Source organism: Protopterus annectens, chromosome 8.part0 (assembly GCF_019279795.1).
Source record: "Protopterus annectens isolate FY-2018-M chromosome 8.part0, PAN1.0, whole genome shotgun sequence".
Lineage (NCBI taxonomy): Eukaryota > Metazoa > Chordata > Ceratodontiformes > Protopteridae > Protopterus > Protopterus annectens.
This window is the reverse complement of record NC_056741.1, coordinates 1799195799-1799216683: the sequence shown is the minus strand read 5'-3', so window position 1 is coordinate 1799216683 and position 20885 is coordinate 1799195799. Positions and strand designations below refer to the sequence as shown.

The 20885-nt window shown below is 43.7% G+C and overlaps 1 protein-coding gene across 1 annotated transcript in view; it reads left to right on the top strand.

Moving 5' to 3' along the window:
* Window positions 1-20885, top strand: part of GOT2 (glutamic-oxaloacetic transaminase 2) — a 167176-nt gene that overhangs the window by 47275 nt on the left and 99016 nt on the right. The window contains exon 3 of the mRNA XM_044081295.1: window positions 4328-4456. Coding sequence (XP_043937230.1) covers window positions 4328-4456 — 129 coding nt within the window. The remainder of the gene's footprint in view (window positions 1-4327; window positions 4457-20885) is intronic.

Sequence of the window (20885 nt, the reverse complement as noted above, 5' to 3'; positions counted from 1 at the left end):
GCTGCTTCCCTCAGACTTTACTATGAAAACAGGCCAGATAAGGTAGTGTGCACCCCAGCCTGTGAGCAGGCTTTCCAAAAGCTTAAAGGGGCTTTGAGGAGGACCCCCCTGTGCTAGCCAGTCCAGATTACAGGAAAGAATTTGTGTGGGTGGATGCTTTGTGCAGGCTGTACTCAGCCAGGTTTCCTCAGGCAGAAGAGCACCCTGTTTTTCAGCTGTGGACTCCAACCCAGGGAGGAATGTTATGCAGATGTAGAAAAATGTCTAGGCATAGTATGGGCACTGCAAAAACTTCAGCCTATCTGTATGGAAGGAAATTCAGTGTGGTTACAGTCAGCAAAATGCCAAGTTATTAAAGGTGAAAGCTAGAGTTGCAGGCATATGACATGATGCCGCACCATAGTGGAGTTGGGCTCATCTGCATTGGCATTGCTATCTGGGAATACATTAACCCATACCCTGTCTTGAGCGCCCATTTCTCCATGTTTATCCAGGGTCACTTGAAAAAGTAGCTTGAGCCTTCAAAGGGGGCAGAGATGTGAGGTAGTGCCAGCTATGCCAGAGTAGAGCAGGGCATGTGTAATATATTCCATCATAAATAGCTGGAGTTTTGTAATGAAATGTCACTATCAAACTGATTTTTTTACAAATGCTTGTGTTGATGTATCAACAAGTCTTCTGGAAAGAAAAGAAATGTGTGCATGCATGTCAGGCTGCATTGTAACTGAAATGTGTACATGTAACACAGGTTGCTGTAAGGGGAGAGGTTAAGCTCAGCCCAGCTAAAATTAAGAAAAATGGCCTAAAATTACATGGTTTAGGACATAAAGACTTCAAGGTCTGAATGCAGTCAGAGGTGTCTGGGTGGGATCCCGTTTTCGTTGTTCGTGGTGAACTAGTTGCTACCCTGGGGTGTCAAGAGAATGACTGGTTAACATCTGCAGGAAGGGTGAAAGGATTTGAATTGAATGCTGTAAAAGGATTTGAATTGAATGCTGTAATAAGCCTTAGCAAAGTTCTAGGTATGTATTTGTGTGCCAGATCCTGGCTCCTCATTCTAATGAGGGGGGTAGTGTGTTCACCACAGAGGCAGGTGACCCGTTGTGATGTCCTACATTGGCCAGCACTGAAATTTAGATGCTAGTGAGGTGACAGATGACACTGTACTCAGCTTTGGTACTGACAAGACCACTCACCCACTTCATCTTGCCTTGCTTTAGTAAGTAACTTGACTAGGAAATCCTAATTTTTATTGGCTAAATGTATCTCAGCCTTTTCCATCGGTGTTTAATTTTCCTGTGAATTGAAGCAGTTCCTTTCATTGTGAGTGGTCTTGGAAAATATTTTAACCCTTGAGCGTACTTGCATCTATTGGCACTGTAGCATCACACTCCTGAAAGTCTTGCTGATTGCTTAACACTACCATTTGTAAGAGTATTAATTTTACGAAGAGTAATTGACTACCCTGGTAAGAGACTTTAACTGGCTGGTGGCAGTGAATCTACCTTACAATCTGGGTGGAGGTGGCATAGTGGGGACATTTGTGCCATCTTTTACAGGTTTGTGAAAATCAAATCTGAGTGTCCACTACTTGGAACAGGGACACAGGGCACTGACCTTCTGCAGTGTCTTAACTGGGGCTTGGAGAGAAGTCCAGCCCCAGGACTGGAATGTGCTCCCTGTGCTGTTAAGGAAAAATTGCAGTTGGTGCAGAGAGCTGCATCTGAAAATACTGTGTTTTCATTCCAAGTGGACATTCCCCACAGGTGTTAGTGGTGAATATTGCGGCTGCTTGATTACTGGCCCAGTGAAGGGATGTAATAGAAGTGTTGCATTGAGATTTAGGAAAAGGCTTATTCCACACATTTATGGGCATTGAGCTGCTTATAGCCAGTCATAATGTTAACTGTAAACTGGCTGAAAGTTGATGCTTTAGCTTCTAAACTTGACATGAGCCATTGTACAGAATAAATTGCATTAATTAAAAGCATGTAAAATAAGAATCTGGCCTGGCAGTATTCAAAGTGTTCTCTACCCTTTTTATCCCAATTTTGATCATTTTATATTTCAGTAAAAACTGCTTCTAGAAAACCCAATTTAAAATGCCATCAGGTTCCTGTCATCTGTGGAGAGATGGCTCATAGGATCATAGGAGATTACTAGGCTATCAACTCTGATGTCCTTGTAAACCTAGCTGTGGCAACCCAATGTAATGCCATAGAGGTACTAGTCAGTATTAAATATTGCATTTAGTGATGACTGCCCATGTCCAGGCAGGTTGTGGATGCTATCCCTGTAAGAATTGATGGTGCCCCATCTATTTCCTCTTGAACAGTGTCATTGAGGTGCTCTTTCACATGAATTGGTAGCCTGTTCCAAAGACTGCAGTTACTGGGAGATGAGACCTGCTGGAGTGACATGAGTCCTGGAATGGTTAGCCCTAGACCCATTTGATTATGGATATATGCAGTAAGCTCATTCGGTTTGGGTCTTGTGTTGCTCTGTAGGCCAGGCATACTTCTCCCCTAAAGTCTATATGATATGGTCTGTGTAAGGCACATGCTGGTGGCCATTTATCTTTGTTGGAAACCTCTGAGGTCTGTAATTGATGTAGGTGCTTAGTACTGTAATACTCCATGTCTAGTATGGGGGTTTTAACTGTTGCTCTCAAGACTCTACTAATCAAGTGAGCTATAAGTAAAGCTTTCCTTACAATGGTAGTCGCATGGTGGTTGAAATTAAGGTTGTGGTCAGCCTGTGATCCCAGGTCCCTTACCACTTCATGGGTACTTGGGGTATTGATAGTGTGAAGAGACATTGTGCTGAAGTGAGTGATGCATTTCTTTGCATTCCGTTTGAGACTGATGGACCAGTCAGTCGTGAGACCATGCTTGAATATACTGACATTTTGGGGATTCTGTGATTGCAACTAGTTTGCAGTCATTTGCAAACTTTGTCAGCCACAACCTTTAGTTTAGACCTGAACTTTGAAGTGTATATCAAACAATAGGGGGCCCAGCACTGACCCATGTGGCACCCTGCTGGTAACTGGTCTGGTTGATGCAGAGTCACCCACTTTGATAGTCTGGTTTGTGAGACCGTTGGCAACCTGTCTTGGCAAAGCTTTATATAAACCCCTTCTTTGTAAGTATTGGTAATGCCTGAATGTGGGATTGTCCAGCCTTTGCCAAATAAAGGTATGCTGTTGGCACAGATTTGCCCTTAATCACCTTGGTCACACTTTCAAAAGAAATCCACCAGATTTCAGGCAGGATCTACCCTTCACAAAGCTTAACTGGGTAGGATCCAGGGTTTGGAGGTCACCTGTGTCTTTATTTGAGGTCCATATTTATGCATTCTTTGGCCTTATAGAGGAGTCTGCTCAGGCTTATGGGTCTAATTCCCCGGCCCTGTTTCTAGGCCACCTTTGTGGTGGGGAATAACTGTAGCTCTTCTCCATTCTGCAGGATCAAAGCCTGATTTTTGGTTAGGATTTGAAAAGGGTACTTTGTGGTAATGCTAATGCTAGTTCATGTTTTAGCCTGTTTAGAAGACGGTCTGGGATGTCCTCTGGTCTCAGAGGCAGTGTTCTTTGCCTTGGACAGGGCTTTGAGAACCTGCTCTTCATATATGTAAGGTGGGGGGAGGGTTATAAGTTAGGAGGGGATAAGGGAGTGAAATTTTTACCAAATCTATTTGCTAGTAGGTTCACTCTCTGTGGGGTCAGGGTTGGTGGCTGCCTAACCCAGCCAGGATAAGATTCCTGAAGGATTTGCAGTGTCTGAAAGGAGACCAGGAACCAGTGCCATACCTCCTACACAATGTCTTTCTGCAATGAATAAAGTACTTGTAGCAGTAGAGTGAGACTGACCATAATGGGAAGGTCTTGGTTTCCTGGGTGGGTTTCTAAATCTGAGCAGATCTTAAATGGAGGACACTTTATCAGTCTGTCTCAAAATGAGACTTCAGATTGCTAATTTCATCAGATGCTTGGTATCTGAAGGCAGTAGGACCAAATGGAAATTTTAATGCTAACTTGACAGCTCCCTCACATTTTCCTGCCACACACAGGATTCTTATTTTTAGATTAATTCTATACTGCACTTAATTTCAAATGTGAAATTAACAATATTGATCAAATTTTATGTTGTACATGGCAAGCATTGTGTAACGTAAAGGCAAAGCCTATTCTAACTCTCTCTTACAGCAAAGGTACATCTGTGCCTTAGTTTTCACTTTATATTCATGTTTTCCTATACAAGAGTAGAAATTTAAAAGTAAAGGCTAAATGTAGCCCAAGATTAACCAACGGGTTTGCGTTTTTTAGGCTGAGGCTGCGATGGCTGCAAAAAAGTTGGACAAGGAGTACCTTCCTATTGCAGGTCTGGCCGAATTCAACAAGGCCTCTGCTGCGCTGGCACTTGGAGAGACAAGTGAAGTGCTGAAGAGTGGCCGGGTAAGAATTTAAGCTATGTTGCACAAAGAATCCAGTACAGTGACTAAAGGCAGTCTGTAAATGGTGGGGGCTGCCCTGTTGTGTTTTGCAGTTGGCCTCTCTTCCGTACATAAAGCTGCAGTTTTAAAGTTTATGCCTTTGGATAGAAAGCAATTTGTAGTGCAGTTGATGCAGCATTGGTAAGTGTTTGTTTTAAGGAATGTAGTTTGCATTGGAGACCAGATTCCTTTATCTGTGCAACTTGTAAATGGTAATGTTGACAGTTCAGCTTCATCTTAAAACTGATGTGCCAACAATTTTCTTATCAGAAGTTTAATTCCGGTTTTCCTCTTCTACACTAGTCTCTTCTCCCCCCCCCCCCCCCACTTTGCCACACTGAAGATGGTGAGAAAATTACCCTTAAGCCACCACTGAGGTATCCATTAAGTTTGAGAAAGTGAGCTTGAGATTTTTCTCCTGTTTCCCAGCCACTTTCATTGTTCAGTCTACAACTATTTCCCTTGTTTCCAACTTCTGTTTTGTTGGAGCCAATTTTAATAAATGTGAAGATTAGTTTTTCCTGTTTTTTGTCTAGTCCTCATGCCGTTTCCAGTTTTCTGGATTTTTGTAGCAAATCTTTGAGGATTGAAGTCTAAACAGATTCAGATGTCATACCCTTCAGAAAATGCATGGCAACAAAAACGTCTAGCAACTTTCTAAGTTTTTCACTGCAATATTTGTCCTTATTTTTGCCCCCCCCCCCACAATTTTTAGCTTTGTTCAGATTTGGTTAAGAGCTATGCTTGGTGTTCATCTTTAACACATTCCCAAGGCACTAAAAGCTGTACAGAATTTCCAGGTTTCTCATTTATTACTATTTGAGATGGTCCACTGACCTTTTGGCTACCCAAACATTACCAAAAATGATCCTCTTATCTGATACAAATGGCTTGTAATTGCTATAATGGATGTGTAAGAAGGGCCATTTTTGATTGCAGATTTGCTCTACATCCCTGATTGCAGATTTGCTCTACATCCCTGATTGCAGATTTGCTCTACATCCCTATACCCCCACCTTCAATTTCTTTTTTAAGCTGTGCTTTTTGCCCTTGGCTGAGAATTCTCTAACTGGAAAATAAAATACTTTGTGTGAGTGGAGGATTCTAGGCAGTGCAACAAAGTTTTATTCTCAAAGTCCTAATATGTTCAACATCCATTGTAGGGGTTCCTGAAAGTGGACTTTCTACCAGATTTCTTTCAGTTTAACTGGTCTCTAAACACTGAGGTAAATTAAGTGAAAGGAAAAGGTATACAGATGTTTGAGGATCCAATAGGAGAGCTTTGTAACAAACCCACGTACCAGTGGATGAACCCAGGATCTTAAAAATCCATGCCATGAATCCACTTAACTTTCATGTTACTTGCAACGTAAGCTGCTTATTCCCCATACATTTTTGTTGTATGTTTAGTTTAGTACAGGAAACTATCTTTATAGGTGGCTTTAGACATTTACAGCTACTTTTTATATTCAGAGGTGGAAAATGCAAAATGGAGCAGTTTACTAAAACAGACTCTTAAGCTTAGACTAGATTATCCTTATCTGAAAACTTCACTGCAGTTTACTAAAACGAAAGACTCTTAAGCTTAGACTAGATTGTCCTTATCTGTAAACTTCACTTACCTGGCCGTGAACTTTAGTGACTCCATTCAGTAATGCTGTGAGATGCATTTCAGCGAGTGCTGACATGTTGATTATACAAAATATAGCTAATTGGAATTCTGCCATTTGAGTAATTGATGCTTTAACTCTGCCAGTTGTAACCTGTTATCTGTCTTGTATGCAGCACAAAGATGCATTCTCCCTCCTGAAGGAAATAACTGCTGACAGCTGCACAACAAAAATAACCCTCGCCTGTGAAACTAACACTGTCCTTGATCCCAGAGAATGATGGCAATTTGCAAGTTACAGATGTGGTGGTCTGTCTGCAGACAGTGATTTGTCTTGCCAGAAAGGTCCCTTTAGGAGTGTTTGCATTGGGACACTGCTCTCGGTTTAAACAAAATTGTGAAAGTATAATGTTCCCCAATGGGACTTTACCTGTCCTGATCAGGAAAGCTACAGACATGGACTCCCAGCACTAAGATGTATATATTGGGCTGCAGCAAGACCAATCTAATATGGTGTGAACAAATGCTGTTTTTATTCAGGATACTTCTGAACTCGGAGGAATGGACATCCTTCAAGCCCAAAGGGGGAGGGTAGTGACCTTATTGCCTTGAGATTGTGTTGCCTAGCTACCCATGTCAAGAGCTATAGTTAACCAGGCACTGGAGACCTAGTCCGTAGAAGTACGCTTCTGTCAAAACTTTGATAGATTCACTGGAACAGTGCATCAAATTCATAGCTGTTCCACAAGCTGCATAAAGTAAATTCAAAAAGTTTGATTCTTGGGTAACTAAATTCTCAAAAGAACAGTAACAATCAACGCAAAATTACTTGTTGCATAGTTGAACCATATGCCAGTTGATCCCCCCCCCCCCTTACATCAGAAGGTGAAAAAGCCTTCAAAGATGGACAAGCCATGTGGAACAGACTACTAATGAAGATACCAAAAATCTGGATTCTTTCAAAAAGCTTCAGTTTGGAAATGCTATCTACACCTGCATTTGTAACAGTGGATAGAAATAGAGCTGTATCTCAACTGCCATGCCTTAAAAGTATACACTTTTTTGTTTACTGTGGAATTGCACCAAGATGCAAATATTATGAAAGCTTTATTTTTGTTGCTGCCCCCCCACCCCAATCATTTTCAATACAGTAAAAGTAAATGTTGTATAGTAGAACGTGTATTTTAGGTCCCGAATTAAAGGTGCAGTAGATCAGGTTATCTACCAAGTTAACTAAGATGGAAAATTACAAAGTCTGTTCCCTTCAGTTCATACCTAGTCATCCCTACCCCCCCCCCCCCAATACAGTCTCAACTGCCTCTGCATTCCCTCTGCTACCCACATTGGATAGTCCATTAAGGGATAAAGTCCTTCCATTGGAAAGGTATTTGTGGATATCAAAGGAGTAATTGGTCCCTACAAGCTGCTGCTTGTGCCTTCCTACACATCTGCCTTACTAGATTTTGTGCATCTGTCTCTTCTGGTCTTTAATGAGAAGAGCAGAAGCTACTCAAGCCTATTCCTTCCACTGCATCCCAGTAATCATTTTGATAACTTTCTTTTATACCATTATGACATATTTTATTTCTTTTTAGATCACTTCCAGTAATCCGGAGTACTGCAAACTCTGTCTTATTAGTCATTCAGAGCTCAGCACCCTCCCCCTTTGTCTGGATATATCCTGATCTCCCAGAGGGGTGTTTGGCAACACCAGATAAGATTTTTTTTCTTGCTGCAGCACAGTGGATAGGGAATTTAGAGTCTGTGGCTTATCCAGACCAATAAGAATTCCTCTGGGGAACATTTAATGTTCAGCTTTTCTGTTTTAGATTAAAACATTGCTTTGCTAGCTTATGTGGGAGTGTAGGCCTCTGGTGCAGCAGTTGGTGTCCTCCCCTCATACCAAGATGTTCCCTGTTCTAGTTTCAGCTGGAGCACCTATGTGGAGTCTGCATGTCCTCCCTACAGTTGAGTGAGCTTTAAAGACATGCAGGTAGGTGCATATGCATGCCTTCTGTAAAGGTTGGGCACAAGTCTGGCAACTTGACAGTGATTGGCAGTGTGTGGACTGAACGCCTGTGGTGATCCCTAACTGGGAAAAGCCGAAAGACATTGCTTCCCACGAGCATATACCTTTACACTCTCGCATACCACAAAAATCTGTTTTCCAACAGACTAGTTTATTTAAACCCAGAGCACAATATCGGACTGCAGGGTCTGCCATTTAAAAGGAATAGGCAGTATGCTTTGCATAACTACTGGCCAGGATGATTTGTGAGGCCTTCAGTCTAACAACCCCCACCTATACCAAGACTGCATTAGTTTGCAGAGATTCCTGTGACTTGAGCATCCAATATCTCATTACATTTCAAGGTTATAGGTGTGTGTGGTGCTTTCATAGTCCCTGGCCCATTTAACTCACTTTCCTGAGGCCTGTAATGAAGTCCCTTTGGAAGCGCACACCTCTGGAGCAAAGCATGACCCCCCCCCTCCCAGTGTGGCAAGAAGCACACTTCATTTCTTAAAGGGAGGATAACTGCCTGCCATCATTGAGGATGTTGCTACCCAGGAGGTAGGAATTCATCCTGGCTGTTGACCTGGATGCCCAAGTTGCCATAGCCTCACAAGGCAAAACCTAAATCACCAGGTCTAGGCTTCCTGCAGGAATCTGTATCCCAAACATTAGGCAAGTTATTTACTCGTCCAAGCCCCAGATTTTCCATCAGTGTTGGATCACTATGGCATGGAGTTCACACATGTTAAGTGCTCTTCCTAAATCTAACATCCCCTCATAAAGGCAAGAGGAAATGCTCTAATAAGTAGATGTGGAATAGTTCCCCTTTAGGTTGTGATGGACAGTAGTGACACTTCCTCAGCTTCTCCCAATGAGATGAGGTTTCCTTGGTTAAAGTGGTGTTTTTTTTTTTTTTTTTAGCAGAAGGGAAGAGCACTTCAAATGGGAGGCAGAGGAGGTATCAGGACAGAAAAGATACTTTGAACTGGGCATGGATGCCCCTAAACATGGCGCTTCATCCTGTTTTGGTGGGAGGGGGTTATTCCGGACTTTTTTTTAGGTTTCAGATCTGCACAAAGTATTCAATGTGTGGGCTGACTAATACTCTGTAGTGTAGTGGAAGCATTACCTTACTACTTCTAGAACTGATGATTCCCCCCCCCCCCCGATATGCTCAAGCATTGTTTACAGCTTCCTATGTTCAGTTTGCTCCTTATTGGCTAGCCCAGATGTAATCCAAGCACCTTTTCCTGCTGTTGTACCATCTGATCCACTCCCCATTGATATTTAGTCCATATGCAGCACTTGGTTACATTCAACCTAAACTGTCACCCTTTCCAAATCCTACTAGAATGCTCCCAGTGTTCTTCCACTGCTATTATAGGTTCATAGGTTCATACTAGGCTATCTGCCCGAGGGCATTTATAAGCCTAGCCCATAGTTTTGTGGCTTACGCCACCCCTTTAGTTTGGAGAAACTATGCCCATTATTTAGCTGTGCCTCTGTCGAGCAGTGACACTGAGGTAACCCCTGGGGCGTATCTCCCATCCATTGGTCAAGATTCCTCTTGAACAAGGCCAGCGAGGTGCTCTGCCTCACATAAACCGGGACTTTGTTCCACAGCATAGGGAGTCTTTGGGTGATGAATCTATCCCTCCAGCACGTCCTATTAACTGTGTCGAGGTTTAAGTCTCCCGCCCTTGTGGCTCTGAGGGATCTAGATTTTTTGAGATGAAGCATGTTCATCAAATCTGGGTTTGACATGGCCTTGTATGTCATGCATAGGTTACCTCTGAGCAAGCGGTAAGCAACTGAATATAACTGGAGTTCTTTCAGTCGGGCAGCATAAGACATTTTGAGACCCTTTATCCTTTTGGTGAGGAACTTTTGTGGCCTCTCCAGCTGCTGCAAGTGTCGGGTCAGATGCATTCCGAATGGGGCATTGTACTCTATCATTGGTCTGAGTGATGAGTATAGGGAGACTATGACTTCCCTTGATCTAGATGTGAATCCCTTCATGATAAGGTGGGCAATGTAGAAGGTCTTCCTAACTACTTTAGCAATACGAGTGTCGAATGAAAGGCTACTGTCAACCTGGGTTCCCAGGTCCCTAATAACTTCTGTGTTCAGGGGATTGCCACCTATATGGTAGCTAGGGGTAACCTTATTTTTCCCGAAGGGTATGACTATGCATTTCTTGGCATTTAACTTAAGGCTATGGCTCTGGCACCAGTTATCCGTTTCTGTGAGACCCTTCTGAAGGATATCTGTGTCGGATGTGTTTTCAACTACGGCGCCCAGTTTGCAGTCCTCTGCAAACTTTGTCAGCCATAACCCTCCTGTGTTTGCTTGTACTTCAGAAAAGTAGATGCCAAACAAGTGGGCCCAGGACTGAGCCCTGTGGGACACCACTTGTGACAGGCTTTGAGTCTGACATGGCGCCAGCAACTCTGACCCTGTGGGTTCTGTCACTCAGCCAGTTTGCAACCCATCTTGTAATGTGTGGGTTTACATTTAAGTTGATGAGTTTTTCAATGATACCAGAGTGAGGTATTGTATCAAAAGCCTTCGCCAGGTCTAGGTAGGCTGTATGGACTGCCTTTCCCTCGTCAATGGCCTTGGTGACTGTTTCGAAAAAGTCAACCAAGTTTAAAAGGCATGATCTGCCTTTGACAAAGCCAAACTGGGTTGGATCCAAAGTCTGCAAATTCCCTATGTCTTTATTTATGAGATCCATTATGATCCTCTCCATGGCTTTGCAGATAAGGCTCGTCAAGCTAATGGGACGGTAATTTCCAGGGTCGGTGGAGGCACCGACTTTGTGGAGTGGGACCACAGTCGCTGTGCGCCACTCCCTGGGTATGTATCCAGAGGTGAGACTAAGATTAAACAGCTGTCCTAACTGTGGGTTTAATTCCTCGTTGAGTTCATGGAGCACACAGCCGGGGACACCATCAGGTCCCATGGATGCTGTGTTCTTTGCCTTTGAGAGAGCAGTTCTCACCTGGGCATTGGAGATGTTTGGGGGGCTACAATCATTTGGTATAGATATCTCTCCTTTAGGGGGGGGGGGGGGAGGGGGGGAGAAGTTTGCACTGAACCTGTCAGCCAGTATGTTGGCATGTCTGTAGGATCAGTAATCTTCACATCATTTTGAACTAATTCTGAGCATATCTGGGAGTTTCCTCCTAGGTTTCTGACATAGCTAAAGAATGCCTTATGGTTGTCTTTAGAGTCCTTAGCTATTTTTTTCTCAAAATTAGCTTTGGATGATTTTATGAGAGCTCTTAGCTTTTTACTTAGTGATCAGCGGTGTCTTACCTTTTAAGGATTTTGCTCTATCTTGTAGTAGCTTTCTCCTTTTGTTGTAGAGTTTGTTTATGGCTGGGGTCCACCAGACTGGACGCTTGCCTTTGGTACAAAGAGTCTTTGTTTTGCTTGGGATTGCCTGATCCATTCAGCCCTGCAGGTGCTGGTAGAAGGCATTTGTAAGTGATTCAGCAGTTTGAGTAATGCTAACCGCCGGCTCAGGGGCCTTAAAGGAGACCACACTAGTCTTTAGAAGTGTGAAGTCGGCTTTCGAGAAGTTCTTTACTGTGGTCTTTTTCATTTCGGGTGGGGGCGGGATGAGGACCTCCAGCGAGATTAGTTTGTGATCAGATCTCACCAGTGAGGGGTATACTTCTGGTGTTGAACATTGTGCTCCCATGTTCGTGATAAAGTATGTTCTCTCCTCTTGTGGGGATGGTGACTAGTTGTTCCATGGCATTGAGTTTATGAATTCCAGGAACTTTTGGGCTAGAGTGTTTGGGCTTGAGTAGTGTTCCCAGTCTATATTAGGGTAGTTGAGGTCACCTAGTATGATGGTGTTCGGAGATGCATTTATCCCCTCCAGTGTTTTCAGGAAGGCCATATGAGGTTCCTGAGTTTGCGAGGGTGGCCTGTAACATGCTACAAATTGCAGAGCAGTCTTGCCTATGGTTAATTGCACCTGGATGGTTTCCGATGCATCGTGTGATGCCACCAATCTTGAGGTGTGGGTGTCCTTGATGAATATGGATACCCCTCCTCCTTTCTTGGTATTGTCCGGGTTTTGGGGCCGGAACACATGATATGAGGTAAAACCTGATAGTGCTGGGGTACTCTCAGGAGCCTTGAACCAGGTTTCTGTCACAGCACAGACATCTATGTTCTCCATACTGAGAAGGGCCTCTAGTGCATGCATCTTGAGGTTGAGACTTCTGGCATTGAGCAGCATTACCCTTAGTTTTTTTTCTTTGTTTTGTTCTAGGGTGGTAGGTTTAGAATTTGAGCCTTGCCTAAAGGCACTATGGGGGTGGCAAGAGCCTTTGCCAAAATCCGGAATCCCAGGGGTGACTAGTGCAAGCCGTCCCTTGCGAAGCAGCGTGGCTTGTCCAGCATGTCATCCCAGGCAGACAGACATTGGATCCCCTTTGAATGACACCAGAGCTTAAGCCAATTGTTAAAGCTGATCATCTTATCTCTGTATTGTGGCATCATTCTTGGTGAAGGTAGGATACTGCTGAAGGTCAGGGTCATACCTGCTTGGGCTACATAATCAGAGAGCTCCTCTGTCTCTTTTCATGTAGTCCAAGGAGGTACGTCTCAGGTCGTTAACACCAGCGTGGACAATGAGTCTTACTTGTACCTGCTGTTGAGAGACCTGAGTGCATGCGTTGTGGCGGATTCTAGCACCCGACAGGCAGCTTACTGTGACCTTCTCCTTACTCAGTCTGGTGAGCGGGACGTCAGTGTGTCTGACTATGGAGTCACCAATGACTAGTGTGTCTGGCATTGTTTGGCCTTAAGGGCTGTGACTGCTTGACACTGTGTGGTCTATGTGTTGCAGGTGTGTTCTGAGGTGGTAGTTGTTTGGGTGTCTGCTTTGGTGGCCTCTGCTGTTTTGGTAGATTTTTGATCAGAGCCTCCGAGTATGTCATTGTGTTATGTGTATGATTTGAGGTTGTGATGGTATTGTGAGACTGGGTCTATGGTGTGTATGGTTACCTTCTCCTCCTGTCTGGTCTTGCCAGTCCTATGTTGAGAGAGCTCAGCCTCCAGTTTGGCCGTATAGTTGCATCTATCGCATGTATTTGTTTTTTGTGGGAGGAGGAGAGGGTTGTCTGTGTACATGAGGCAATTGTAACATTGCCTCAATATTCCCAGGTTCACCCGCTGAGCAGGAGAGGACATTAGCAACTGATCCCTCGACATGCTAGAAGGAATAGACAGAAAAACTTTAAAAAAAAAAGGTTCTGGGGGATGTGGGTGACCGAGAAATGGGGTTTGCTTTTTTGGGGTACTTTCTATAACGAGTGCTGTATCGAGGTGATAAGTACTGTAGGAGCAAGTGCTTAGCTATATAGATAGAGAATAGTCTACTTGGGAGTCAAGTAGAGAGAATTTATAGTTGTAGTCAAGTAGAGAGAATTTATAGTTGTAGGATACACTAAATAGAACAGTAGTATACTTTGAGGAAGGTAGTTTTAAGGGAAAATTTGAAGTGGACTTTAGGTAGCCCTAATAGTTTAAATCTGCTTAAACAGGAAATGACCCAAAATGGCCAACTAATTACTAGTTGCTGCTTCTAACCACTCCTCTGAGGACAAACAAGCAGCTCAGTACTCCCCACTCCCACTGGTGAGTAAAGAAACTACCTCTGGCCACACAAGAAAATGGAGGAACACAGAAACCAAATACAAAGCCCAGGGATCGGCAAAATCTGATCACTGGAACAACTAGCTAGGAAAGTTTAGGAAAGGAGAAATATTTTTGGTTTTTTGTTTTTTTTGCAAACAGACAGGAAAAAATGCAGTAAATGCTTAGTTTTCGACTAAATTGCTATCAAAGGCTGGTACACTTGAGTGTATTAGCCTGTTTGTTACTTTTAAGCAATACTTTAGCCCACAAGTGCAATCAACAATATAAGCTCACAAAAACAGGAAAATAAGGTAAAACAGTAATATAGGCACAAACAGTAGTCGAAAAGCTCAAAAGATCGAAAAATGCAACCTAAAAAGTTTAAAAAATACTTATGATCAAGAAAGTTGCTTTTTCTGCTCTCTGCTGGCTTAGGAACTCTGCAGGGGACCACGAGGAGCTATGCCAAGTTCTCTAATGCCAGAAAAGCCTGCCAAAGCGTGCTTTATAGCAGGGGGCTGGAAAAAACAGGAAATGACCAACGAATTACTAGTTGCTGCTTCTAACCACTCCTCTGAGGACAAACAAGCAGCTTGTCATCAGTAAAGAGTTTGATCCGGTTTCATTTATGCATTCACTGAATATTTGAACCAAGTGGACCCTTTCTCCACTAGACACATTTGTAATTCTTGAGATTGACAGAGTGCTGGACAGCTGAATGCTAGGACACAGTCCTATCCCATCTCTCCTATCCTTCCGATCTTCCTATTGGCCTGTCCTATCCCACCTTTCCCATCCTTCTGATCTTCCTATTAGCCTACTGTATGGATCCAAGTCAGATACCTGAATGTATAAGCCTGTATCCATTCTCTGCTGTCAAGCTTAGTAATAACTCCTATCTCCAGTTTTAGACTTGTCTCTCTCCTCTCCCCTCTAAAGTACTAAAAATGTATTTCATAAACCTGTTATGCAATATCTAATACAGGAAAATCTGCTTACACCCACTTAACACTGCTTCATACCCAAACATAGCACCACTACAGCTCTCCTTCCTCAACACACACTAGCCATGACGACTAAACTTTTCTTGCCTATTCTTGGACCCCTCAAAAGCTTTTGACACTCACTCTTCTGCTGCACAGACTGCATAACCTCAACTTCTGATACTGTTGCATGGTTCTCCAGCCACCTCACTGATAGTCAGTGAGATCACTCTGCACTCTCTCCTCTCCCTGTAAAAATGGGTGTATCGAAAGGGTCTATCCTAGGGCCTTTACTTTTAATAGCTTTACTAATCGGCTCTACCTCCTGTTCTCTCATCTTTAATGCAGTATGTAGACGCTACAGTCACACGCCACAGCCAACTCTCTTCTCAGCTACTCTGGCATCTTTTAGCTTGGTTGAAACACGACTCCAACCATTTCATCCTTAAACCTAAAAAACAAAACCTGTTACTCTTCCTACCTAAAATGTTCAATATTAAACCCTCTTTCTTCATACAGTCCCTTAACACTGCCATTTGGGTACAATCCAGCACTAAGCTCTTGGGCATAACCAATGATAATCTGCTTAAATTTGGCTTGCATGTTTGGGCTCCTTTACCATAAATTCCTTACCTCTGAAGCAAAGATTACTCTTGCCTACCTTCTACCCAGTCTAATGTACAATTCTCACAAATCTTAACTCGGCACTCTGAACCAAACTTGAATCTACATACAACAAGGTAGCTAGACTTGCTGCCCAACAGACCTACAAATCCATCCACTGTCTGTTTAAAACACCTAAACTGGCTTGAATTAGCCCACCAGCTTCTCTCTCTGCTCCAGATCATCCATTCTATCCTGTACCAGCCTCCCTACTGCCCAGCACTATCCCCTCATCTCCCATTCTCCCTCCAGACCTCTCCAAAGCTCTAACCAAGACCTACTACAAATCTACAAACCCAAGTCTAAATTTGGACATAACCTGTACAGCAGCTATCACCCCCACTATTGCCTGGAATAGGCTCCCAGTAGACATCGGGACCCTTGCACCTAAACAGGCTTTCACCGAAGAGCACTTTAGTCACTGGTCCTGCCACTGCACTCTCCCTCCTTTAAGTCCCCCACTTCCCATACCTTAGTCTACCTTCTGCCCATAACTTACTCTTCTCACTAGCTCTCTCTAATCTTCCTTGACTACTCCTTCTACTGTCTTCTAAAATCTATTAAGCAAAACTCCTCCGAGAAGCATTCTATAGTAATTGTCTTGCCTTCCTGCAACTACATTATGATAAAGCTGGGTTATTGTAACCACTTGCCAAACAACTATACATCTTAATGACTTTTTATACAGCTTGAAAAAGATTTGCTATACTCCTGATCATTGACACTGTAACATTGTATTGCTACTTAATGCCTTGTAATCCTGTAACATTGTTTTGATGCTAATTTATAATGAAAATTGTATAATATGTTTGAGCTTTTCTCCCCAGGCCTCTGAAAAAGGACTCCAGCTCAGATGACCCCAGTCAACAAATGTGAAATAAGATCTTTGGCAGTTCCATGAATGTGTAATCTGAGATATAGTCCATTTTCAGTGCCAGTAGGATGTAGATCGCTTAGGTGGTTCAGCACATTGCAAGTCATTGATGATCTTCATTCCACATTGCTGCAGTCCTAACTATTGGGTAGTCCGCTGTCCAGTCGGCCCGAATACCAAAGTATATGGCTGACGTCGGTCAGGGCGCATTAGACTGACGTCAGTACGTCAGGGTACTAATGCGCATGACCGACGTCATATCCTCAGTCTTTTTTGCCGCATGGTCCGATGCAGAAGCAATTTTGCGAGTGCAGGTTGGCGTTCTGAAAGTTTCTGAAGTCAGAGTTTCAGACCCGAATCAAAGTTGGCTAAGTACCCGTTGGGAATATTTTGGTTTTTCTTGCCTCAGTATTTAACCGGATGTCAGAAAAGTGAATAACTGTATTTCTTGTGGGAAACAGATACCTCATAGGGATTACCATACTTTGTGTATACCTTGTTTAGGGCCTGAGCACGACGTTGTTGGATGCAGCTCTTGTGCTAGATTTAACAAACGCACTATTAAGAGAAGGTTAGACTGTGCCAGGTTAGTTTTGGGAAGCGTTGTAATTATAAAATGCCGTCGGAGGCTCCGGCCGCTTCGCCAAAAGCGCAAGGACAAAGCAGCAAAGCCTAGAGTGGAAGAACCGACAGTCCCAGACGTCGGATCTTTAGAAGGCTCAGTGGAGCCGGAGGTTTTGCCAGGTGTTTCTTTGGAGTCTCAGGGAGAGACTTTACTGTTACAGGATGTATCCTCGCAGGAAGTAGGCCAGGCTGAGGGGGCTTCTCAGGTGGCTGTTCTTCCCTCTCTTCCTAAGGTGGTTAGAGCCTCCCCTTCTGTTTCCAAGGCTTCTTTGAGAGGCAGGCCAAGTTTAACTTCAGTGGGGGTTTCTCCTAGTGCTTCAGGGTCTTTGCCTAAAACATATGCTTAAAATGGCAGAGGATTTGATTACTATGATTAGAGGTTCGATGCCCCCTCCTGATAAGAGGCCTAGGGTGGAACCTGAGTTTGAGAGTTTTGAGCAATGTTCGGAGGCTTCTGAGTCTTCGGCTGAAGACTTGCAGGAGTATCCTCCTTATTCTGATTCTGATGTGGATGACTCTACTCCTTCAGCTTCTCCTCCTGAGGATTTTTCATTTTCAGAGACACTGCATTCCATGAGGGAGCATTTTAAATGGGAAGGTCAAGATTTCTCTGATTCCAGGAAGAGGCTTAGGGAATTCTTGTTTTTACCCCAGCATAGGCCTTTAGCTATACCTCCTGTTCTGGATGTGGTGGAAGATGTTTTTGCAGAGGCTTCCCTCAATCCTGATTCTTTGCCTCCTGCCCCAGTTAAACCGGATAGGTACTATAGGGTGCCTGAAGCTCATAAGTATCTTTTAAAGAGTCCTAGGGCAGACCCGGAAACTGTCTCTCAGGGGCCTAAAGGTTTGAAGGCCTCTGTTGTTAACAATCCTGTTCCTCCTGATAAAGAGGCAAGGGCTTTGGATAGATGGGGAAAGAAAGTGTATACTTCTTCCACTTTAGCCATGAGGGCGTTGAATTGTCAGTTTCACATGTTAAAATATCAGAATTATCTCCTTTCACAATTGAAATCTAAGGTGGATGCTCTGGCAGAAGGTATTGAGTGTAAAGAGTTGCAGGATTTAGTTCATGTGTCTGAACAGGTGGGTAAACATTCCTTGCAATGTGGTTTTGATGCTGTGCAGGCCTCCTCGAGGGTGGCTGCCACTGGTTCTGTTCTTCGTAGGCATGCCTGGTTAAGAGATCAGAATTTAGCTGAGCATGTTAAAACAAGGATTTTGGATGCTCCTTTGCAGTCTGATGTGTTTGGTTCGCCTGTGGAAGCAGTCTTAAAGAAAATGGAGGACAAGGCTAAGTCTATGCAAACTGTTAAGGATTTTTTGCAGGTGCAGCCTCCGAAGTTTAGTAGAAATTGGCCTACTAAGGGATGGACTTACCCTGCTTATGATTCCCAGTCTAGGGGTAGGTCTAGACGTGGTAGGGGCAGAGCTCAAGGTTCTTTTAGGCCTAGGACAGGGAGTTCCCCTGCTCAGACTTCTGGTGAGGGCAGGGGTCAGTCCTTTCGTAAGCAGACCCAATGACCTGCCTTTTCAGCTGCCAGTACATTCTCGCCTGGCAGCACCTTTGGGAGGAAGGCTGTCTCTTTTCAAAGAAAATTGGTATTTAATTACCCAAGACAGATGGGTTCTGGATATCATTCACCACGGTTACAGGTTTTATTTCCATACCATGCCTCCTTTCAAAGGCATGCCAGACATTCCTCCTCTACAAAGACAAGAGGCTCACAAGCAAATTTCTCTGTTGCTCCACATAGGGGCCATTCAGCCAGTTCCTGTGCCAGAAAGGGGCCTAGGATTTTATTCTCGCCTGTTCCTAGTACCGAAGAAGGGGAACACGTGGAGGCCAATTTTGGATTTATCTATCCTCAACACTTATCTGGACATTCCCAAGTTCAAAATGTTGATGTTACAACAGCTTTTACCTCTGCTGGGCAAGGATCACTGGATGGTAACTTTAGATCTCAAGGAAGCTTACCTTCATGTGCCTATAAGACTAAGTTGCAGGAAGTATCTGCGTTTTGAGCTGGAAATTCTCATTATCAGTTCTCTGCATTGCCCTTTGGCTTATCCACTGCCCAGAGTATTCACAAAGGTTCTGGCTCCAGTGATAGCTTACTTCAGGCTAAAAGGAATTCAAATCTATCCTTACTTGGACGACTGCCTGATTCTAGCTCAAGAAAAGGAAGACCACCTACAGCATTTGGATTATGTCATAGCAGTGCTAAGATGCCTAGGGTATTCTGTGAACGAAATAAAGTCCAGTCTAGTACCCTCTCAAGACATGTGCTTTCTGGGTGTGAGACTGAATACAGCAGCCCAGATGGCCTTTTTAACCCCGGACAAACAAAAGAATCTTTCCAGTTACTTCCATCAACTATCTCTTCAGTCCGGGCTGACTGCAAGGACAGTCCTTCAAGCCTTGGGGTTCATGGCATCTTGTATTCTGGTGCTTCCCAATGCCAAACTGCATATGAGGAAGCTGCAATGGTATCTCAAAAAGGTATGGACACAGCACTGCCAGGATTTGGACACTGTCATTCAAATACCTTGCATTCAAAAGGAATTTTTGTGGTGGGCTCAGGAATGTCACCTAAACAAGGGACTCTGTGACCCGGCCAGAGGCGAGTCAGATTCTAACGACAGATGCCTCAGACATTGCTTGGGGAGCTCATCTAAATGGAAAGTGGATACAAGACAAGTGGCCTGCCAGACTACAGCATCTACATATCAACATGAAAGAGATGTTAGCAGTCCAGTTTGCATTAATGGCTTTCAAGGAGTTACTACTTCCAGGGCAGGTGTTGATTCTAACAGACAACACAACTGTCATGTGGTACATCAACAAACAAGGGGGAACACATTCTTACCCATTGTGCAGGCAAGCAATGATTTTATGGGAGACTGCGCTCAGCTTGCAACTAACTCTTCAGGCAAGGTTTCTGGCGGGAGCACAGAACTCCTTAGCAGATGTGTTAAGCAGACAAATCATGGATCCCCACGAGTGGAAACTGGATCTTCATGTATTTCAAAAATTGACAGTGTCATGGGGAACTCCAGACATAGATCTGTTCGCTTCTCCACTAAACCACCAGCTGCCAAAGTTTTGCACAAAGAGGTTTCATCACACCGCTTGGAAAGTGGATGCTCTTTCTTTCAGTTGGAAAAATCTTCATGTGTATGCTTTTCCACCTCTGCCTCTTCTCCCAAAGGTGCTTCTAAAGGTCAGACAAGACAAGCCAAGGATGATTTTAATAGCTCCAGATTGGACTTGGCAGCACTGGTACCCATTACTGAGGAGTCTGGTAAGGAAGCCTCCATGGCCTTTACCCTTGATTCCACACCTGTTGTCTCAGAGGGACGGTCACCTGCTCAATGTCAAGCTTCAATCTCCATCTAACAGCCTGGCATATTCTGTTTTGAAAGACAGCAGGTCTCAACTTCCTCAACAAGTTTTAAATGTGATTTATGGAAGCCAGAAGACCTAGTACAAGGAAAGTGTACGCAGAAAAATGGAAGAGATTTTTATTTTGGAGTGCAGCAAACAATTTGGAGATTTCTGAGCCTAATTTGAGTGTGGCTCTTCAATATCTTACTGAGTTATTGGACAAAGGTTTGTCTTTCTCTTCCATTAAGATTCATGCTGCAGCAATTTCAGCTCACTATGATTGTGACCCACCATTGTTTTCGCATCCTTTGTTCAAGCAATTTCTTAGAGGGGCAAAGAATATAAGACCCCCACGTAGAGCTCCTACTCCTGCTTGGGATCTCAATTTTGTGTTGGAGAAACTTACTCTACAACCTTTTGAGCCTGCGGCTACTGCTGAATTGAAATATTTGTCATGGAAGACTGCTTTTTTGTTGGCCATTACTTCTGCAAGAAGGGTTTCTGAGTTGCAGGCCCTTATGGCGGTAGAGCCTTTTTTGATTTTTCATAAGGATAGGGTATCTTTACGTACTAATCCT